Source organism: Euprymna scolopes, chromosome 18 (genome assembly GCF_053919585.1).
Source record: "Euprymna scolopes isolate OS-2025 chromosome 18, ASM5391958v1, whole genome shotgun sequence".
Taxonomy (NCBI): domain Eukaryota; kingdom Metazoa; phylum Mollusca; class Cephalopoda; order Sepiida; family Sepiolidae; genus Euprymna; species Euprymna scolopes.
Genome location: NC_136499.1, coordinates 109,360,619 through 109,385,712, shown reverse-complemented (window position 1 = coordinate 109,385,712; position 25,094 = coordinate 109,360,619). Strand labels below are relative to the sequence as shown.

The 25,094-nt window shown below is 34.3% G+C and overlaps 1 protein-coding gene across 2 annotated transcripts in view; it reads left to right on the top strand.

The window, feature by feature from the left end:
- Positions 1 to 25,094, top strand: part of LOC145297758 (uncharacterized) — an 859,574-nt gene that overhangs the window by 784,166 nt on the left and 50,314 nt on the right. For both annotated transcript variants that reach the window (XM_080143998.1, XM_080143999.1), the window contains exon 5: positions 11,746 to 11,838. In XM_080143998.1, the coding sequence (XP_080000124.1) occupies positions 11,746 to 11,838 (93 nt within the window). The remainder of the gene's footprint in view (positions 1 to 11,745; positions 11,839 to 25,094) is intronic.

Below are 25,094 nucleotides of genomic sequence, written 5' to 3'. Positions count from 1 at the left end.
AATTCTGAGAAACACATGTCATAATATCTGTAGATCCGACTAACACTAACAACATCACGTGAGAAATTGCAGTGAAAGAAAAGGTTTGTGCCAAACAAATTATAGATATGTTTCTACGATTTATCAAGAACCTTCAAATAGCACAAAGATTCACCAGCCCAAATTTGACAAAAGTACGCCATACATGTTTCGAAAATTAATATAACAAACCAATAAAATGCATGTAACAAACCAATAAAATACATGTAACAAACCAATAAATAATCTAACAAACCAATCAAATACATGTAACAAACCAATAAAATGCATGTAACAAACCAATAAAGTATATGTAACAAATCAATAAAATAATGTAACAAACCAATAAAATAATGTAACAACCCAATAAAATATATTTAACAAACCAATAAAATACTGTAACAAACCAACAAAATATATGTAACAATTGAATAAAATACATTTAACAAACCAATAAAATACATTAAACAACCAATAAAATAATGTAACAAACCAATAAAATAATGTAAAAAACCAATAAAATAATATAACAAACCAATAAAATATATGGTACAAATCAATAAAATAATGTAACAAACCAATAAAATATATGTAACAAACCAATAAAATAATGTAACAAACCAACAAAATATATGTAACAAACAAATAAAATACATTTAACAAACCAATAAAATACATTAAACAACCAATAAAATAATGTAACAAACCAATAAAATAATGTAAAAAACCAATAAAATAATATAACAAACCAATAAAATATATGGTACAAACCAATAAAATAATGTAACAAACCAATAAAATATATATAACAAACCAATAAAATATATATAACAAACCAATATGTAGCAAACCAATAAAATAATGTAACAAACCAATAAAATAATGTAACAAACCAATAAAATATATGTAACAAACCAATAAAATAATGTAACAAACCAATAAAATAATGTAACAAACCAATAAAATACATGTAACAAACCAATAAAATAATGTAACAAACCAATAAAATACATCCAATAAACCAATAAAATACATGTAACAAACCAATAAAATACATACAACAAACTAATAAAATACATGTAACAACCCAATAATATAATGTAACAAACTAATAAAATACATGTAACGAACTAATAAAATACATGTAACGAACCAATAAAATAATATAAGAGACCAAGTAAAATGCATAAGGGCGACAAACCGACGAATATGTACTTTCAAGCTTACGTGTGAGAAATCGACAGATATACAAATATCCCATGTGTGTATGAATCTAATTGCTTCCTCATCATTATCTTTTTTTCACCCATTTTATTCTAGTCCAGGTTTTCTAGTGGGCTCCACTGAGGGGCTCTGGAAGCCTATTCTTAAAGAGGATCAAATGCTTTATATGGAAAAATTAAATGGCTGCAAACATGTAATTATTGATCTTTTTTTTTTTTTACTAGAAAGAGATAGGATATATAACTACAGGTGTAAAGAATTTCCAAAATGTTCGTGAAAAAGTAAAAACAATAAATTAACAAAAAATGGTTGAAAACACGAAAATATAGTAAAATCACGAACAGGAACAACTAATGAACAAGTAAGGAACAACTAATGAACAAGTATAAGTTAAAATTTGAAATTAATGTTTTTCATATTTATTTAAAAAATTATCTTGTTAGTGCTCCTTGAAAAAACCTTTGTCCTGCTCAGAGGCTTCATAGGGTCCTGATGTTTGGGAAACCCTAGGTTAGGACATATATTAATAGCTACAGGTATGTTCATGTTTCATTCCCACAGGAAATAATCTGGACAATTTTTGTTAGCAATTGGTTTTATATCTAAGTAGATTTTAGTCTAACTAACCTAACTAACCAGTGCAGTATCTGTTCTGATGTTACACTGCATTTTTCTCTCCTCGGTCACTGAAGGAGAATGACTGAGACAATTTTTATTTTTTTTTCTATCCAGGGTGCCCTCTTTTGGGGAACTAGATTTGCTCACATTAAAAACTGACCTTGTGTCTAAATCTGCCCTCGTGGGGAGGCTAGTAAATAAGAACCTATCAGATTTGTTGGTGTTACTTCCAGAGGTTTTTATTATCATTGTCCGAATTCCTCTCAAATAACTTATTGGTCTTTATTTGACATTCTTTCCTTTAGTTTGGGTGTTCGTTGTTCTAAGTATTTCTAATTTATACTCATATTTCTCTTCCAGTAACCGTTTTATTCGTTGCTACTTTATCTATTCATTTAGTCTGGTCATTTATTTATTTTGTAACGTGCGCGAGAGAGAGCACGTTAGAGAAGACAATCACGTTAGAGACGTTACAGCCTTAATGAGAAAACACACGTGTAGAGGCCTGTTTATATAATTGGGATCCCATCCTCCATGTTGTGTAATGGGTTCAATGGTAGAGTGATTGAGAAGTAAAGGTCGCATAATCCCAATATATATTAGTGAAAGAATGTAGACTTATTTACATAAATTTACATGAGAAATAATAAGGATATAGTTAGTAGGAATAAGAGTTGGTTGAGAAAAGAGTAATGTTGCTTGTGGTTATTCAGGAGAGTTGCTTGGGTAGCTATGCTAACCAAGAGCGGGCTCTGCCACATCTTGACTAGTCGAGAGTTCAGCGGAAAATACGGAGAGTTATACAGAACAGGAAATGACGTGGTTGTGTCGTTCTCCGGTTACCAGAGTTTAAGGGCGACAATCGAATTAGCCTGTATATTTCAATTTCCACACACGTAGAAATCTGCAAAGGTCAACTCTTTCAGCTTTGACCTTTTGACAGCCAAAATTTCGCCCCCAAACTGATTAAAATGCTTGCCACATGTCTGAATACCCGTTATGTATAAATTTCAAATGTGTAGACCCAAAATTGGCTGAGTGTTTTGCTAGACACTGCAAAGGTCAAATCTTTTTAACTTTGAACCTTTGGCAGCTTAAATTTTCGACCCAAACCGATTAAAAAGCTTGTCCTATCTCTGAATACCTTTTATGTAAAATTTCAAACGTTTAGACAAACAATTGGCTGAGTTATTTGGTAGAGGCCGCAGAGGTCAATTTCTTTTTAAACTTTGACCCCAATTTTGACCCCTTAGCATATATTTATTGGGGCACAAATCAAATTTAAAAGTTTAATCCACGTCTAAGTAACATACAATAAAAATTTCAAGTGCTTAGACACAAAATTGGCGGAGGAGTTTGGTAAAGTTTTCAAAAGTCAAATCGTTAAGCTTTGATCACTTGACAGCCAAGTTTCTAGCCGAAAACCGATTAAAAAGATTTTTTTCAAATCTCAATACGTTTTATGTTAAAACTGGAAAAGAAAAGGACAAGATATTCTCGTAAAAAATATAATAAATTTATAACTTAAAATATTGTAGCATTAAGAATTTCTTTTTTATTCAATTCATAACATCATATAATCAATTCTTAATGCTGCAATATTTTATGTTATAAATTTATTATATTTTTTACTAGAATATCTTGTCCTTTTCTTTTCCAGTTTAAACAACTGGTCCTTTACTTTTCCATGTTTAAGTTTAACCATATTACTTTTCATGCTCGCAGTTTTCTATTGTAATTATTATGAGTTTCTGGCTACTCTCCCATTAACATGTGCCACAGGGGATATTTAGTAAATATAACCAAGATGAACGCTGTCCGATTCTCATTATACACGCTGTTATTCGAGATATTCATCGATTCTTCAATACTTGTAGTTTTTATCTTTATCTTCTTTTTCGCTCTGTTGGTTCGCGCCAAAAGACAAAGGTTAGTTGTAAAGTGACGTCATATGGGAATACAGATGAAAGATAATACTCGACTTTTTTTTTTGTTTGTTTTGTTTTTTTGTTTTTTGCTGTTATCACGGCGAGGGTTGGGGTAGTTGCTGTCCAATCCATAATTAAAGTGCCTCGATTGTTTCCCGGTCGGTCTTCGGACTTTTCTAGAAATGATACAGCGTGTCCCATAAAACATCCTTGCATAAAAAAATAACGTTTCTATATGAAGAAGGAAATGCTTACAGTACTTTGGGATAATTGCGCCAAATTCGGGGGTAATTGCGCCAACTAAAAAAGAAGCGCTCTTTATATACATGGTTGTCAAAAGAGCACCTTTAGCTAGTTGGCGTAATTAGTCCGGACTTGGCTCAATTACCATAATGTACGGTATAATACTAAGTAAGCAGCCGGCGATATATTTTAAAAATTTAACCAAAATACTCTACTCATAAAGGGAGAGGGATTTTATCCAAATTATGTCCCATAGAGTAGTCAAAGTGGCACTGTACTTTGTTTGGAGTGAAAATGCAATAATAAAAAAAATATTATCGCTCCTATGCTCTTAGATTTTTCGTCTTTTTCTATACCTTTCCATCTGTGCAACACATTACCACAGGATTGCTTCTCAGAGGGCTGAAACATGGTAATCTTCAAATCTAATATCAATAAATAGTTACCAGGAGCCATCAATTTTATATAATTTCATTCATTATTTTCAATCCTCTTATTATATTCATCATCGTTTAACCGACAATCCATCCCATTAACTCGTATCCTCGAGTGGCTTTTAACCATGATGACTGGTAGTGAATAAGTGAATAAAAGATGTCTGCGTTTATTTTTTATTTATTTATTTGCGGATCATTATCCTCATCTCCATAGTTGTTGTTTCACGACGTTTTGGCCAACTATTCTTCTGGCCTTCGTCAGGTGATGAACCGCGACAGGATAGGGATGCTGAGACTCTTAACTGCATCCTCAGCAATTACTGACCTTCATAGCTATTTTCGTCTCACCGTGTTTTTTGGGACAACTAATTTGGGTAGGATTGAAACCACTATGTTCAGATAATGCTCACTTAGAACTGTAGAGATTCAACGTCTCCGTCCACTGCGCCACGGGCCCCGAAGGGCGATCAAGGTTGAATATTTTGGTCTTATAAATCCAAGTTTTTTTGTTGTTTTTTTTCGTTATCTGATTTTCCATTGTCGGGTTCTTACCGAGTCGTTAAACAACAACTATATAAATATGAGGATAATAGTTCGCAAAGGAATAAATAAAATATACAAATTACTCATCTCAAAGAATTCCAGTAATTAAATAATATATATATATATATATATATATATATATATATATATATATATATATATTTATATTTATATTTGTATTTTCTTTTATTTATTTATTTGTATTTTCTTTTATTTATTTATTTTTTCCTTTTTTGTGAACATCATTAGGCGTTTTGCATTTATGACGCGTGACCCGTTATCCTTGTGGAAAACACTTTAAAAAAAAAAGCAATCTCATATCTGTGGCCAAAGACTCGCAAGAAAAGACAACAATGAATGTAAAAACGGTTGTTTTCAAATGGACAATCGTCATTATTCGAAAAAAGCAATTTAGTTTGATTCTGTTTATTCTTCCCTTACGACGAAAAGATCTCACATGATTGGTCAAATAGCTGCATTTCACACACACGCGCGTGCGCGCACCCACGCACGCATATATACATTTATATTTGTTTGTATTATTATCTTATGTAGCTGCATAAGATTTTATGAAGAGAATAATAGAAATGGTATTCTGACAAAATAGAGAAATAAAAAGGACAAACAGAGTTATGTGTTCATCAACGTTTCGTCTTTATTTCAACACTTCCTCTGGATGAATGAGATTAAGCAAACAAAAACACCAGTACAAATATTTGAAAATTTTTCATGTGCAAAGTGTGACACTGTTCTATTTCAGAAACGGAAAAGGACATTGGAAATTCAAAAAAGGGAGGGGGAGCTTGCGTTGGTAAAGAGAGGGGGAGTTTTAATAACGTCATACATATAATCTCAATCAATTACATAACAAAAACACACTCATTTCATTTCTGTTACAAACCTGTATTTGAATTTTAACGGACATATTTTTCCAGAAAGGATATTAACAGCGTTCATATCTTTTTAAAAGATAGTAACGACTATATGACGTTATTAAAACTTCCTTATTTTATTGATACACACTCTCTCTCTCTCTCTCTCTCTCTCTCTCTCTCTCTCTCTCTCTCCCTCTCTCTCTCCTTTGCATTGTCTAGCCTTAATTTTAAAAAAGTGTCACTTCTGGTTTGGCGGTGGTCGTAACAGCATAGGCGTCAGGTTTTTTCCCCGTTCTTTTCCTCCTTCGCGGTACGGGTTCGAGACTGCCTTCCTACTGCCACTTTTTTTTTTTTTTTTTTTTTTGCTCAACAGACATATCCAAACACCCGGGCAACGCCGGGCTGAAATGCTAGTATATCCATAAAAGTGAACGTGTGTGTGTGTATATATTTCCCTACGCAATAACTTTGTCAATTTTAAGTCTACAGACTCGAAATTTGATATACAGGGTACTGAGATTTGGGAAAATCTTTGTGATTGGTTTTCGGCCAGAAATTTGGCTGTTAAAGCGTCAAAGTTCAACGATTTGACCTTTGAGAACTCTATCAAACTCCGACGACAATTTGGGGTCTAAACAATCGATATTTTAGATATAGATTCCTTGGACATGGATCTAACTTAATAACTTGATTTGAGCCCAAAACATTAAAGGTTAAGAGGTCATAATAAGGGTCAAAGTTTTGAACAATTGACCGCTTTTTTTTTGCTTTTTTTTTTTGCTCAAACGCCCAGGCAAAGAGAAAGTGAAAAAAGAACCTATTTAGGATATAGGAGTCAAGTGTTTAGACACAAAATTGGCGGAGGAGTTTGGTAGAGTTTTCAAAAGTCAAATTGTTTAACTTTGACCTCAGTGACAGCCAAATATCTGGCCGAAACCCCATAAAAAATTTCCCAAATCTCAATACCCCTTATATAAAACCTAGAGTGTCTAGACTGAAAATTGACAGAGCAATTTGGTAGGGAAATGCACACACACAGACACACACCCAGACAATTTCATTTATATATATATATATATATATATATATATATATATATATATATATATATATATATATATATATATATATATATATATATAGATCCAGATGTGTTCAAAAGTCAAAACTAATGAAGACAACGAGGTTGTTAAATTGTGCTCAATAAAAAGAGCGGAATATTTCTTTTATTAGGGGTAAACAGTTACATATGGTCGCTACAAATAGCCATCTGTTTCAGTCAAAGAGACGTCATTAGGCGACCTGGAACCTCACGACGCAAAAGAAAAAATCTTCTTTTTTTTTCTTTTTTTTCTTTTTTTTTTTTCTTTTGCGTCGTGAGGTTCCAGGTCGCCTAATCACGTCTCTTTGACTGAAACAGATGGCTATTTGTAGCGACCATATGTAACTGTTTACCCCTAATAAAAGAAATATATATATATGTGTGTGTGTGTGTGTGTGTGTGTGTGTGTGTGTGTGTGTGTGTATGTGTGTATGTATATATATATATGTATACATATGTGTATATGTATATATATGTGTATATATGTGTGTATATATATGCATGCATATATATGCATATATATGTATATATATATATATATATATGTGTGTGTGTGTGTATATATATATGTATATATATATATATATATTTAGATGTATATATGTATATATATGGTGGGTCGTAGACGACGAAACACGTGTCAGTGGATAATTATATTTTAAAAATAAAATGTATATATGTGTGTGTGTGTGTGTGTGTGTGTGTGTGTGTGTGTGTGTAGTTGTGCTTGTTAAATGAGTCCCAAACTAATACCTGAACCTCTGAGACTACGACATATGTTGAATGTGAACTGCATAACAATCAATTATGAATTGTGACAACAAAACACACATTCTGAATTGCAATAAGCGCAATTTTATCAATTAGTCAATGTCTGGAAAGTTGTGAAAGATGAGAGACGATAATACTCGAACCCTGGAACCATTCCCATCGTTGCAAACGAGAGAATCGCATGAATTGTACCCCGGGGATCCATTGTTTTGGTCCGGGTGACTATTTGTTCAATTTGGAGGGGAAAAGTGGGGAAAGAGCACTCGGGGAGGAGGGGTGGGGCGGGGGAAGGTGAAAAGTAGAGAATTATTCTCGCAGAGATCAATTATGTAAATAAGTATCGCGACTAAGAATTTATCAATTACAGTCTCTCTCTCTCTCTCTCTCTCTCTCTCTCTCTCTCTCTCTCTCACACACACACACACACACACACACACACATACACACACGGTCTCTCTCTTTCTGTCACTTTCCTTTTCTCTCTCTCACATTTTATATATATATATATATATATATATATATATATATATATATATATATATATATATATATATATATATATATATATATATGGGCACTGTGCAGCTCATGAACCCAGGCTGAACTGCAAGAGACTCGAAGGTGGCTGGAACCTAGATGTGCGAAACGACGGCTCACCGGCGCCTGAATACGTCCTGGTGGGCATGAATCAACCAAATATGAGCAAATGCCTTAAATTCTTTGTAGACACCTTGGAAAAAAGCAAGGAATAAGGGAATAAGGGAATAAGGGAATAACCTCCGACAAAAATCCGATAGGCGAATAATAAAGCTCTGCATTCATCTTTTCGGCAACTCCTGCAGCCGCACTGGCACCGACTGTATTGGATTGCCTTTCCGTGAAACTATGTCGGCAACAACGTGAGGGACACCCTGGTAACTGGGCAAACCTAGGTTTCCTTATCACTCGCCGGAGCCTACACGTGGAGGGGTCACTCCAGCTTTGCTGAATCAGCAAAGAACACAGGTGGTTAACTGGTTATAATAATAGTTATATATCAGTTATAAGCCTTAGCTCAGTTGATACTAAGCTGGGCGCAAGGGTTGCTCCTGGCGGTGAGAAGGATTTCCGGAGTCCATTGGGTTGTCACTGACTGCCACAACCCGAGCAACCCTTCAGCAATAAAGTTCTTTCCCGCCATAACTTGATTACATCATTGGATGCTTGTAGCTTAGACGAAGTTGAAAGATTTGCTGTAAAACCTCACACAGGGCAACAACATAAAGAAACAGGAAATGAAATCTCAGATGATACGGTCTATCCTTATCGTCCCCACCATCCGTACCATTGATTACACATGCAGCAAGTGCCAACAAGGATGCAAATCCAGAATTATACTATATAGGCACAACAGGCCCTGTAGTGCAAAAGACTAGGTGCAGACCACCACAGGTAACCATTAATATATATACTCCGATATATATATTTTCTGTGTGTATTGATATTCATATTAAAAACACTTTTTTTATTTATTCGAAATGAAAATACAACTTCGTTGTATATGGGTTGTGGAATTGCATTCAGTTGCAAAAGATCTAGCAAATTTACATTTTTTTTTTAAACATTCATTTTAATTAATTCCCTATTAGATTTTTCGGTTTTATTACGGAATGATCATCTTTAGTTAACTATTACATGTTATTATATTTATGCAGATATTCTACATGATTTATACTTGCGTAATATTTGGGTAAAAATGGTTATAGAAAACACGAAGTTCTTTCTATATATATATATATATATATATATATATATATATATATATATATATTTATATATATATATATATATATATATTTGTTTAAACTCCTCTGTCAGTTTTTGGTCTAAACTTTGTTTTGTTTAAACTCCTCTGTCCATTTTTGGTCTACAAACATTAAACTTAATATATAGGGTATTCGAACCAATGCGAAACTTATATTTGGGTTTTAGTCAGGGAAAATCGGTGAAAAATGTGAAAATTCAAAAAATGGAATTTGCCAGGTGAAGGTCGAACGACGGCATTACGAATATGCATGCGTAACGTAATAGATATTGGTTTATGTTTTAACTTTTAGCTTTGCAGCAAATATGTCTTCATCGCTCAGGTATTAACGTACAAAGAGAAAAGTAAACCGTAAGCTCTTTTTTAAATCATTACTATATATTGTTCCTGCACCCACATTTATAACCAATAAAAACAATTAAATAAAACTTACTATAAATAAACCAAGCCTCAATAACAACAACAACAACAACAACAACAACAACAACAACAACAATTATCGCTCCTGACGACGATCAGATATACCGATTGAAAGCGCTTGCGATGAATATGGCCAAACGACTACTGGGCGCCATAATAGACAACATACCAGCCGAAATAAAAAAAAATGCGCTCGGCGAATTGAAAAGCTATCCAACAAAATCAGAAAAAAGAACTCAGTTGTGTTTAATCAAACGTGCTTATATATTATATATATATATATATATATATATATATATATATATATATATATATATACATATATATATATATATACACATATATATATATATATATATATATAAGCACGTTTGATTAAACACAACTGGGTTCTTTTTTCTGATTATATATATATATATTCCACTACCTTATCGGTTTTTTAAGTATATATATATATATATATATATATATATATATATATATATATATATATATATATATATATGTGTGTGTGTGTGTGTGTGTTTGTGTGTGTGTGTGTGTGTATATATATAGCTCTTCTTTTTCACTGATTTTTCTTAATTACACTTCGTCTCGGCAGCCGTGTCAATATTATTGGAATTTTTCCCCTTTTTCCTTGTACATATTTGTGAATTATTCCACGGATTTCTGCCTTTTGCATTATTTTGGACCATCTTCCAATTACGTGATTTCCTTGGATTTTACTTGTGCGAATGGAAATTTAATTTAACTTTCTTGGATTTATATATTTTGATTTTACCGTCATTGGATAATTTACCTTTCACCAGACTATCCATTCACGTGAAATCACCCTTTTCTTCACCATATTCCCTCTGCTTCACTTTTTGTTATCAAGTAAGATCTTTGACTTACTTGCAGTTTCATCAAATACATTTTTATGCAAAATCCGATCCCGCATTTTGCTAATTCCTACCCTCTGATGAGAAGGAAAGTATTTCTTCGAAACTCCGCGTTTCATTTTCAGATTAAATATGTTTTTAACTCTTTTTTAAAGTATTTTTAACATGTTTTATTAGCTATTTGCTCTTATATATAAAAGTGAAAGTGTCTGTCTGTCTGTGTACATTTCCCCACGCAATAACTGTATCAATTTTAAGTTTACAGACTCGACATTTGATATACTGGGTACTGAGATTTGGGAAAAGTTTTGTTATTGGGTTTTGGCCAGAAATTTGGCTGTTAAAGGGTCAAAGTTCAACGATTTGACCTTTGAGAACTCTACCTTACTCCTTCGACAATTTGGGGTCTAAACAATCGAAATTTTAGATATAGGTTTTTTAGACGTGGATCTAACTTAATAACTTTATTTGAGCCCAAACCAATACATTTTGAGGGGTCATAATAGGGCTCAAAGTTTAAAAAAATTGAACGCTTTTTTTTTTTGCTCAACATACACCTCCAAATACCCGGGCAACGCCGGGCACCCATGCTAGTAGCCAAATAAAATAAGAAACACAATACAACGTCTAATTAAATATACTAATGGATAACACAGGTTAATAAGCTGGTTTACTTTTCCTATTGCATCTAATTTTAATCTTAAGCTGATGTTAATGTTGTACAAACACGACACTTGAAATATAAATGAATCCGTGTTAAATATATTTTCTAAGATATTGACTTGCAAAATTGTCATAGATTTCTGTGTTAAGCCCTGTTGAACAATTTGGTACCAAGTTTTGTCATCAAAATAAAATGTCTTCCTTTCCTTTTTTTTCAGGTCAACCCGTGGGGATATGGGACTCGTGTTACAACAACGTCACTGCCGCTGCACTTATATCGGACACGTCAATGTGTGAAGATAAAAAACCATGTAAGAAAAATACTTTGTTAGTTTTTTCTATCTCTTTTTGTTTTATTACTTATTTGGTTTGAACTTGAACCATAAAAAAATTTACCAGGATTAAATATTTAAAAAGAAGGAAAGAAAAGCATCAATCTAAAAAAGAAAAAGAAGAAAAAAGAAAAAAAATGAATAATTGATGTGCACTCAATTTTTCAAATAAACCCGTTTGTAACAAAAAAGAAGGAAAAGCAAAAGTAAGAAATTATAATTGCGCTTGTATAACAGAGTATGTCAGTAGTATGCAAATGCCAAGTCGTATGCAAAGTGACGTTACCGAAAAGAAAAAATATATAACTATAAAAAGAACGTGTGCACAGAGCGACCGTGACGTTGTAAAAAAAGGAGTCGGGTTATTACTTGCCCCTATGTTCCTTGCGACGTAGACTGTATACAACGTGTTGGGTTCCAGGTGTCTACATGTCTACGTGTGTGTATTTACAGTGCATTTACACAGTGTATCCGGGATATCGACCATTCGGGACAAGATCAAAGTGTAGTATCTGTTCTTCGGATGCTGCACTTCAATTTCTTGTTCTCTGTCAGTGGAGGAGAAATCCTTCACGACTGAGACAATTTTTATTTTTGTTCCTTTTCTCCACGTTAAAAAACGACTCTGGTGTCTAACCCTGTCCCGTGGGGAGGCACTGTAAATAGGAACAGAGGACACTGCCATTGCAACTGTGAATTGAGAGTTAGATTAGCGACATCCTACACGTAAGTGGAGAGTTGAGCAGCCAGATACTTGTTCAGCTTACATTTAAATTTTTTCATGTTAGTACAGTCAAACATATAGGATATAGGAAAACGGGGACCAGGAATGGAATTTCAAGTTCAAGAATTTATTAGAGTAGAGAGCTTTGGAGACATCTACAGTAAAGTGGTGTGATTTTGCTGCTTTTCTGGTGGGTCGGATGTATTTACGCTGATGGGAAGGGGACAGCACTAATGCAACAAGTTCGTTGGAACATATTCCGTTGAAGTACTTGTAAAACAAGTACAAGGATGCAACATTGCGGCGATGGGACAGGGGCTGGAGCTTGGTTGACAGTGCGGGACTTATTAGTTTAAGAAGGCTTTTTTTAAACCTTGACCAGGAAGAAGAGATTAATATTTGGTGCACCGGCTAAAATGTGGCAACAATACTCCACGCCTTGGTAAATGGTGGACTTATTGATATATAAAATACTAGGAGATGTGAAAAGTGTCATTGTTAATCCCCAATCGGTTCTAGAGTAAGAGGCACACAGGAAGGATCACGTGAAGGTTGCCGACATCTATAGTTAAAAGGAAACGATAGAATGGAGCGGATATGAACACCATTCGCTCAGTTTGTTAGTCCATGTTGGTGATCAATCCATCATCTGTACCTCTTTAAACCTGACTCTAACCATAAGCATAACCTCCCATTTTATCAAGAGGATAAAACATGGCTACCTTTGCTTTCCGTTCTGTGTTGCTACGGAAATAATAATTCCCAGCTTCTAAACGTCTGAATTCTTCCAGCAAATTCTAAATGCCTCATTGTAAAACAAGAACAAAAACCAAAGATTGGTTGGCAGCAAATCACTATTCACCAAATCTATATGACATGACCGAGTTCTGCGAGAAGATCCGGCCGAACGCGGCCAGAATCAATACAAATTCACATAATCGATCTGCTTCATTGGCTGAAGAAATTTCGATTATTTTTGTTATTATTTTTACTTTTGATATTTTATGTATTTTTTCTTTTTATTGTACTTGAGAAGAATCGAACCTTAATATAAACTAAATGTCAATAACCGTTAGTGATATTTGTGTGTGTGTTTGTGTATGTGTGTGTATATGTGTGTCTATGTGCATGTTGTGTACGTGTGAACGTGTGTGTGTATGTGTGTGTACGTGTGTACACGTGTGTGTGACAGACGACCTGATTACTTTTTCTATTCTCTCTCTATTCTATTTCTGTCTATTTATCTATCTACCTATATCGTTACTCTCTCTTTTCCCCGCGTCTCTCACACACATACACACACACAAACATATACACACGCACATTCGCATACACAAGTATACTCTAGAAATGATCTAATGACAACGAAAGCAGACAAGCAATTGAATATGTTCTCCGGCAAGATTCAAACAAAGAATCAAAATAAAGATTAATCCTTAATCCATGGATTTTCAAAGATAGGCTTTTTTCATCAGAGAATAAACATAAAAATGTATAATTAATTATAATACTAATTAACATTAATTTGAAAATATATTTTTAAAAAATCTTTATTGTTAACAATTAAAATTCTATTGAAAATGCCTTTTAGTTCACAACAAAAGTGGTTTTTATACATTTTTGAAATTTGTGCTAATAAGTAGTGTTGGGACGATTAATCGAAATCGGAATCGGGATCGGTATCGGGATTGGAAAAATTAGTGCCTATTTTCTGAGGCTAAAAACGATTCCTTTAATTGTTTATTTACTTTTGTTTTTTGGGGGTTTTTTTTATTACATTCTCACCCCAAACAAGGCACATTGCCACTGTGGTGTAGGGGGATACCATCAGGGGCAGCAGCTACTGGGGCACTATGTTGGGATTTGGGCGGCAAGATGTCGGTTCACGTTACACTTGAACTTCTGCATGTCAGTACAGTTGGGGAAGCAGGGACCTGGAATGGAATTCTAGCGGTTCTGGGGAAGAAACTGCTGGAGTAGAAAGATCTTCTACATCTAGGGATCTCTACAGTGTGGGGGGTGGGATTTAGCTTCCTGTCGGGTTTGTCGAGGGTGTCTACGTCGTGGGGGCACAAGTGCCTGCAGTTCGTCAGAGCATTCACCATTAAAATACTTGTAGAACAGGCAGAGGGATGCAACGTTTCGTCGATGGGACAGAGGCTGAAGCTTAGATGCCAGTTCAGGGCCTATCAGATTGGCGACTCTCTTTTGAACCTTGTCTAGGAGCGAGAGACTAGCAGCAGATGCACCAGCCCAAATGTGACAACAATACTCCATACATGGGCGAATGGTGGCCTTATAGAGATACAGGATACTTTCAGGTGTAAGTAGTTTTCTTGCACGGTAGAGAGAGCCTAACTTTTTCGCAGCGGCCCTGGCAATGTTTTCAATATAATTGTTCCAACTCATGTTTCCTGTGAACGTTAGGCCAATCAGTTTGAAAGATGTACTCTCAGACATGGAGTCACTGGCCATTGCTCTGGTGGCAGAGAAGGTTTCTTGTAATTATTGAAGGAAACCAGTTTAGTCTTGGCAGCATTGAATGTGACCATCCATTTTTGCCCCCATTCCACTACAGATTGGAGGTCATCCTCTAGTGTTTTTGCCATTTCTTTAGTTATGTGTTTATTTGTTTTCCTGTCATGCCTGTTATAGAATGTGGTGTCATCAGCATGTATACCCATCTCAGAGGCAGTTTTGTCGGGGAGGTCATTAATGAATATTAGGAACAATAGAGGTCCAAGGATAGACCCCCAAGGCACTCCCGCATTTATATCACACTGTTTAGATGTACGACCATCGAGGACAACCTGGATTTTTCTCTCATCTAAGAAGGATTTAATTATGTTAAGTATTTTACCAGTGATACCGTATGATTTAATTTTCCTGAGGAGACCCTCATGCCATACCCTGTCAAAAGCCTTGGATATATCTAGAGCTACCGCTCTGCCCTCCCCCGCTTTGTCCAGTGAATGGTATATACGTTCAGAGATTACAGTGAGGATGTCTACTTGTTCTAAACATAATTTTTCATTGCCAACACCGAAGATAAAATGATAAAAAATTATTGAATTAATCTGCCACTAAAAATAAACTCTAAAGTTCACTTCAAAAATATATGTTTTACGTTTGCGAAAATATGCATATAGTGCATAGTTTTTACGGTAATCTGAGAATATTTTTTTAGCATCGGAATCGGTAATTGTATCAGAATCGAGAAAAATATTGGATTTGTCACATTTATATATATATATATATATATATATATATATATATATATATATATATATATATATATATATATATATGCCGCTCTCCGTTTAGGGGTTACCAAATTGATCAATAGGAAAATTATTCCCAACTCGCATTTAGGTAAAAATGCACTTTCGTGTAAATAATTGAATGTATTCAAAAAAGCATCGCTAACCAAACAAATAAAAATATCTACATAAAAACGCGACACATTCAGTAGTCGCGCGAGATTACACGCGTGGTAGAGGTTTAGGCTTCTTATCATGGGGTCCGTATTTCGATTCTCACTAGATTCAGCCACTTTGATGACTCGTAGACGACGAAACACGTGTCAGTGGATAATTATATTTTAAAAATTATGTATATATATATATATATATATATATATATATATGAGTGAGAGAAAGCAATTTCACTACAGTAGAACCATTGGTGTAATTTAAATCAGAATCGGCAATTGAAGGATTTTTTTTATTATATTTCAATGTTTGAATTTTGGTTGGATGAATAATTATTTTACATGAATTATATAAATATATATATATATATATATATATATATATAGTGTCATTTACAGTCACCCTAAATCAGAAATCGAACCTACAGTCATTTAGTTGATCGTCGGCAATTCTACTCTAACGTTTTTATACAAAATGGAAAAATAAATTTGTCGCCATAAAGAAAACAACACTACAGGTTTATTTTAAAACTTTTATTGAAAACATCAATTTAGGTAACTTGATTATGTAGTACAGCTGACATCTATTCAATGTAGCCACCTTCAGCCTCAATCACCACCTCGATACGTGTGCGGAACTGGGAGCATGTTTTTTTCACAAGCGCCGGTGGGAGCTCGGCGAATACTGGGTGGATGCGGTGTAGTGGAAGGTCATGTCGGTGATGCTGTCGGTGTATGATCAAACGGAGTAGTCCAGCTGGTTCAGTTCGAGGGAGAAGGGAGGAGCAGTAAGAGAAGGCTACAAAGTCGTAGCACTCTTTCTGAAGCCAAACCTATCTCTCTTGGGATTTGTAGGCCGGCATCAAGCCCTGCTATCACACCCAGGATTGCACCAGATATTCACCACATCCAGGTGCACTTTGGTGTTGACTTTCAAGCCGACTTTAAAGATTGAGGTGGCATGACGTGGCCCTCACTTTAAACCACCGTGGCCATAAACTTTGTTTTTATCACTCTGTCTGTCTGTCTGTCTGTCTGTCTGTGTGTGTGTGTGTGTGTGTGTGTGTGTGTGTGTGTGTGTGTGTGTGTGTGTGTGTGTGTGTGTGGCAATCCAGCGTTGCATTTTGAAGGCGCTGGCAATTGTCCTGCTGTTATAACTTGGATCGGTAGAGAGCATGGGTTGTACAGCGATGGATCTCCGATCTCACTCTTGGAACATTGTGTCGCTTTCCGACATGATAGAAGACTCCTATCGCTCTTTGGGGTTCATACACATTTAGCCGACTAGTAGATGATCTGCAACAAAGAAAGAAAACCGGTTTTCATCAAAGGGAAATGGAATCATGTCGTCTTTTCTAGAACGACAATTTTATCGTTCTACCTTATATAAACATTGGCCGCCACTTTTAAAGTGTCCCATTTGTTTATTTCTAAAAAGCTTTGCATTACGCTAAGTAGCAAGTGATATAATGTAAAGAAAGTGATCTGTGAAGAAGAGGGGGCTTATATAGTTATACACAGACTGTTTTGCTGTATCACAGCTCTTCAGTTCTGCTAGACTACCACCCATCCTAAGCCAGGAATCTTAACTACATTCATCTCGTTGATAGTGAAAATGTTGCCTATAAATAAATATATTTTTAAAAATATCTAAACAAATATATTGGCGCTTCTACACTATTAGGACGAAATTTCGGAAATACTGAATTACACATGAAAAAAAAATGGTATCTATGTATTCCTTATATTGTTAAGATGGTTATATCCAAAAATTACGAAAATCGATAAAGTAGAAAATTATATATTAAAGAAAATAGAAGATAGAGTTTCAAGAAAACGATCGTATTTGCTTATGTAAGATTCAGGGGAGTTCAAAATGGAGGTAATTTTCCGTTTCAATTTATTTTATTAAAAAAAGATGGTCGCAATTCTTCACCTGCTAACACGATTAAAGTTTTTTTTAATAATTCAGTAATATCCAAGTAAGTTCGACTGCATAATTTGGAAGCTAACGTTGTAATTTATTAGAATTGACAAAAAAATCAGTAGAAACTATTGGTTTTTATCTGAAAACTCCATTTATCGACTACAAAATTTCGTTCTGATAGTGTAGAAGCGCCACCATGTTTATTTGAACAAAAAAATTATATGCAATACATTCATAAAACTGAATAAATATATTTATAAGAAAAAGGAAACTCCTGGATGTTTGTTCAGCAGGGATGCGAAATCTACTTCCGGTCTATCTATCACGCAGCAAAGGCTCCGGAAGTTAACATGCGTGATTATCCGCTTTAAAACACATAAAAATATAAAATCTAAACATATTTTGAATTTTCGACATGCTATCCTGCAGTGTCGAAATCTGTTCAAATTAATAGTTTGGTACTGGTACAGTTTTTGAACCATAAAAGTTAAATAAAATACGCGTTTCTTAAATAATGATGCGATTTTTGTGCAATGTACAGAATTTCAAAGCAAATGCATTAATTATAAAATATTTACCATGACACTTCTATACTTTAGTGCATTGATTTCTATGGGGTATATGCGAAAGGGGAAAAATGGTACCGTTTAAGGCTAGGTTATGGTTAGAAACAAAAACAAAACAAAAACAAATAAGTAATATATGACGTACCGGGCATATCTGCATAGATCTTTGGGGAAGAAGAAAGAAAGGCTGGCTAGCTCATTTATATACCGGAAGGGCATCTTGGGAAGGCAGGGCATGATGGGGGAAGCTTTTTTTTTTTTTTTTAATAGGATATAAAAGCTGGGAAAAATTCCCTGCAAGAGAGAAAAAGAAAAGAGTCGTGAACATCTTCTCTTGAAAAGTATTTCGTGTTGCTGACGTTCAGATTGTGCGGTGTGACATTCGTAGCGAGAGGCCAGGTGTGATCCATTGGAAAAGAAGAGGGCAGAAACGTGCTGTTGTCGATCGAGTGACTCACTCCTTCCCGAACCCCAGAACCGAATCCTGATCGTAACACTAGAATTTCTTCTTCTTTTTATTTTAAGTAAAAATAAGTTATTTCAAAATCATAGTGGAATTAATTTTGCTCTGAAAGTTTGCGTAACTGTAATAGTATTTAACTGATTAAGTAACAATTGTCGATTATATTTACTTTAGTCTAAGTCCAGTTTTACAACGTTCAACAATTGACCTTGGTGTGTTCACCTGTAGAGTTTCAGAATAAAAGTCGCATCGTTTTATTATTTTTTTTTAATCGATTATATTATAATACACACGCACACACGTCATTAGTCTATTGGGATGTATATATATAGAGAGAGGGGCAGACAGAAAAAGACGAGAGGGGAGAAGGCGCGATATAGATAAATAGATAAATAGATAGATCGATAGAAATAGAATAGAGAGAGAGGGAGAGAGAGAGAATAGAAAAAGTAATCATGTCGTCTATCTCACAAACACAAACACACACACACACACAAACACACATACAAACAAACACACACACACACACAAACACACACACACAAATATCACTAACGGTTATCGGCTTTTAGTTTATACTAGCGGGGGTACCCGGCGTTGCCCGAGTGTTTAGAGGTGTGTGTGCTCGGGCAGGGGGGGGGGGTAAATCCAAACAAAAAATAAGCGAAGTAATTACCCTGTTTTAATATTATAAAATTTTAAAAAATGTTAAAACTTTTAAAAATCGAAAAAAAAATAAACTAACGTAAGGCAAACGAACAATGTTAAAATTTCTTAAATTCGGAAAAACAAAAATAAAAAAAAGAAAACGCGAATGTGATGGGAAAAAAACAGAAAAACGAACGTTAAAACTTCTTTAAAAAAGCTGAAAAATAAAAAATTAAAAAAAAAACATAGAACGTGAAAAATGGCTTAAATAACCCTGTTTCAATGTTAAAACTTTAAAAATCGAAGAAAAGACATCTCACACCACTCTTCGAACTTACAACCTTTAGATAATGACGCCGCGCTCTAATCAAGTGAGCTAAGAGAACGTTGACGAAATTGCAACGGTTTTTATTAATATTTAAACTAAATCATGTTCCGACGTTATTTGCGCATGCGTAGAAGCCATCTTGTCATGAGAGGACGGTTTTTTGCTACCCCCTCCCTGTACAAAAATGGCTAGTTTAGGGTGAAGGAATTAATGTTTTGGGCCAATTTTTCGATATTTGTCGGGCGAAGGTTCGAGGTTGAAATTGATACCTATTTGGCGAAAATCCGTGGCATGTGTCGACAGTTTTTGCGAGACATACAAACACACATACATACATACACACACATTTTCACTTTCATATATATAGACTAGCGGGGGTAGTTTTAGTAGGAAGGTAGGATTGAACCCCGAAGCCTTGACGTAAATGTGGAAACAAAAGGGGGAAAAGCCAACCACCTAACCATCTCGGCCACGAGTGATAGAAATTGATAAGCGTGTTAAGTTAAGGGTTATAAAGTGAATCAAAAAGGTTTGATTGGAAGGTGGCCACTTAATGAGGTCATCGCGGGAGCGTTACGATGACGTGGCGGTATTTTATTTACTGCGGGTCAGCTTTTTGGGGTTTGTTTACTTTGTTTTAATGCGGGGTAGTCTTGGCTTCCCCAAAATGATTGTGGGAGGAAAACCATCTTCGCATTTAAAGGGGGTTGTCCAAATTGAATAGCAATTGTCTGATATAAGGAGAAACTCCGCAATGTTTGGACGTTCCTGGCGATCGCGCCGGGAACCATGTGTTAAGCTTAGTTTCGTTTTTATTATATGAAAAAACCCAATCCACACGCGGTGATCGAAAAATGTTATTTAGCTTTTCAAAGTCGGGCAAATTAAATAGACAGGCGAACCCCGTTGTTAACTCGTAGATATTACGATTTACACGTGATATAAAAAGTTTTAAGAAGAAGTGAGCCGACCGATCGCTTCTCGGGAAAAGCCTTTCTCGGACATATACGAAAACGCACACACACACACAAACAAACATTTTCGCTTTTATATATATAGATTAAGGTTCAATTCTTCTCAAGTACAATAAAAGAGGGGAGAGAGAGAGAGAGAGAGAGATTTGTGCGTGCCACTTTAAACGTGCCTCTCTGTGAACAGCTGTGAGCTGCGTTCTGCCGAATTAAATTTTAAATACATTCACAAATCTTTTTGCTTATGTTTTCAATAGATAAACCTACTTCCGTTAAAAAAAACGGAAGTAGGCTCGATTTATATCGGCTTTAGCAAATAATTAAAAATAAATTAAATAAAAAATAAATGAAATGAATCAACTTTTAACACTATTCGTAAACCCAACAACGAAACCAATTCTGTTACTAAAAACGTTTAATAACATCGCGTTAATAATTAAAATAGATTTTATTAAATGTAATATGTTTGATATCTATTCATAATTTTTTTTTATTTATCTTAAATTAAAGAATAATTCTGTTTTAAACGGAAGTACGCTTTATGTGTCAGCTTTAACAAACAATTACAAATAAATTAACTTAAAAATAAATTAAACAAATCAACTTTAAATAATATTCCTTAATACAACAATTAAGCAAATTCTGTTGCTAAAAACGATTAATAACATTGAGTTGATTATTAAAATAGATTTTAGTAAACGTAATATGTAAATTAGGCAACTACTTGAGTGTGGATTTAAATAAATAGTATATATGAAATTTATAAAGAAGTAAAAGTAGACGAACTTTATAAAACTTGAATAAAGTAAATAGAAACACACACACACATATATATATATATATATATATACATACACACACATATATATATATATATATATACATACACACACAAAGTTGAAGGTATTCAAGACAGACAACTCATGAATTAAAATGAGGTTATCAAGAGTGCTCAATAAAAAAGAGCAAAATATAATATTTTTATTTATATAGACAAATATTACAAAGTCGCTACACTGAACATACTACTGTTTCGGTGGTTGGCAAGAGGCAAAAGTCCTAATATATATATATATATATATATATATATATATATATATATATATATATATATAGAGAGAGAGAGAGAGAGAGAGAGAGAGAGAGAGAGAGACGGGGGGAGGAGAGTCATCCACATACTGTACTATTACAGTTCAACAGGGCGGATAGAAAAGCAACTACCTCAAGTCAGGATTGAAACTCGACCGTCGACGGTCGAAATATATATATATATATATATATATATATATATATATATATATATATATATATATATATATATATATATATATAAAGAGAGCGAGAGAGAGAGAGAAAGAGAGGTTATAAAATATATATGGCGATAGATAAACTACTACCTAGCTCTACATACGTATTGAGCACTGTTGAAGTAAATACTTAAAGTTTACGCATACATTTATACTTTCGTATATTGATTTATGTGACTAAACGAAGTAGTTAAATATATATATATATATATATATATATATATATATATATATATACATATAAAGTGAAATTCTCTCTGTTCGTGTCTGTGTGTGTACATTTCCCTACCAAATAACTCTGTCAATTTTCTGTCTACAGACTCAAGATTTGACATAAGGGGTATTGAGATTTGGGAAAATCTTTTTAATCGGTTTTCGGCCAGAAATTTGGCTGTCAAGGGGGTCAAAGTTCAATGATTTGACCTTTGAAAATTCTACCAAACTCCTCCGCCAATTATGGGCCGAAACACTTGAAATTTTAGATATAGGTTACTTGGACATGGATCAAACTTTTTAATTTGATTTGAGACCAAAACAATGAATGTTAAGGGGACAAAATAGGGGTCAATGTTTAAAACATTTGACCTCTGAGGTCTCTACCCTATTACTTAAATTTTGGTTTAAACATTTGAACATTTACATTTTTTTTACACAGTGATCACCACTTATCAAGGCCCGGAAGCCACTCAGGGATAAGGGTTATTGCAAGTACATTACGTTAGTGTGGAGATTTGATGAAGTGTTTACTTAAGGGGCGGTTCATTAGGAATTTGTTAACGTTGGACTTAAAGACATCCAAGTTGTAGTTTGGTGGGAAGCAGGCAGACGAAACAGAGTTCCACAGGCGTGCAGTTCTAAGAAAGAAGCTTTGTTCATGGAATTCACGTTTTGATTTAGGCACAGATATAGAGTGAGGGAAATTTTTCACAGTGGATTCAGCTAGACGGGTGTTTTTCGTGAAAGATTGGCGAGGGGGGACCAGAGATTGGAGTTCAGACGAACACCTGCCATGGAAATAACGATAAAACAAGGATAGGCTCGCAACGTCTCTTCTGTGCGAGAGAGGTTACAGGGTAGAGAAAAGGGCATCCCCCACTAAGCCACGAAGTCTATTTTGTACTCTGTTAAGGCAGGATAGGCTGTTTGTAGCAGCTCCTATCCAGATATGGCAACAGTATTCCATCCTTGGACGTACTTGGCTTTTATATAGATAGAGAATTGCATCAGTAGTGAGATATCTTCTGGAGCGGTAGAAGGATCTCACCATCTTTCCAGCGACCTTGGCAACAGACTTGATGTACATGTTCCATTTCAGATCATGAGTAAAGGTCAAACCCAGAAGCTTGTCAAAACACGGGGCCTCACCCAGACGAGAGCCATCCATCACAATTGATGCCAGATGGGGATCAGAGCGTTGATAATGTAAGGATAGGTGTTTGGTTTTGGATGCATTAAAGGTAACCAGCTACATTTTCCCCCACTGAACCACGCGCTTGAGATCAGAGGAGAGAGAATCAGAGAGAACTTTGTCATTTACATAACGGGTATTCAGACATGGGCAAGCTTTTTTATCTGTTTGGGTCGAAAATTCGAGCTTTCAAGCGGTCAAAGTTCAAAAGATTTGACCTTTGCGGTTTCTAGCAAACTATTCAACAAATTTTTGGTTTGACCATTTGAAAATTTACATAACGGGTATTCAGACATATGGCAAGCATTTTAATCAGTTTTGGGGCGAAAATTTCGTTACCAAAAGGTAAACGTTGAAAGAGTTGACCTTTGCAGATTCTACAAAACTCCTGCGCCAATTTTGGGTCTAAACACTTGAAATTTTAGATGTAGGTAACTTGAACATAGGTAAAACTTTTTATTTTGATTTGAGACCAAAACAATAAATTTTAGGGGGGGTCAAAATTGGAGTCAAAATTTAAAAAAAAAATACCTCTGCGGTCTCTACGAAATTACTCAGACAATTTACGGTCTAAACATTTGAAATATTACATAAAGTGTATTCACACATACGGCAAGTTATAAACAGTACTACATGAGGCCCGAGCAAAGCCGGGATAAACAGCTAGTATATATATATATTTATATTAGATAAACAGCTAGTATATATATATATATATATATATATATATATATATATATATATATATATATATATATACTAGCTAGAACAGCTAGTATATATATATATATATATATATATATATATATATATATATATATATATATATACTAGCTGTTTATCCCGGCTTTGCTCGGGCCTCATGTACTACTAGCTGTTTATCCCGGCTTTGCTCGGGCCTCATGTACTGTATATATATATATATATATATATATATATATATATATATATATATATATATATATATATATATGTTTTACTTAGTATAAATATACGCATATATATATATATATATATATATATATATATGAATAAAAATAAAATAAAAATACCAGCGATGGTTGACGTTATGTTGTTTTGAAAAAAGAAAAACCGAATGAATTTATAAAATTTATAAAATAATCAACGTTTCGTCCCTATTGCAGAGGACATCTTCAGGATATTAAAAGGAAAAATGCAAAAAAAGAAAACGATCATAGACCATACGAAAATGAAAAGGAAACAGTGTTAGAATCCTACCCATATCGGGAAGGCAACTATATGCAGGTATGGGAAGGTTGGGTTGTTCAATGTCTATATATACACTTTTAAAAATACGTTAAATAAATATGTGCACTTTTTTTCTCTAAACTTATTCATTTTGTTGAATTATTTAAGGATTAAGGAAAAACGGTTAACCAGGATCTATTTTGATATTTTGTTCTTTGATTATTATTTTCCCTATACTAGGGGCTAAATGGTAG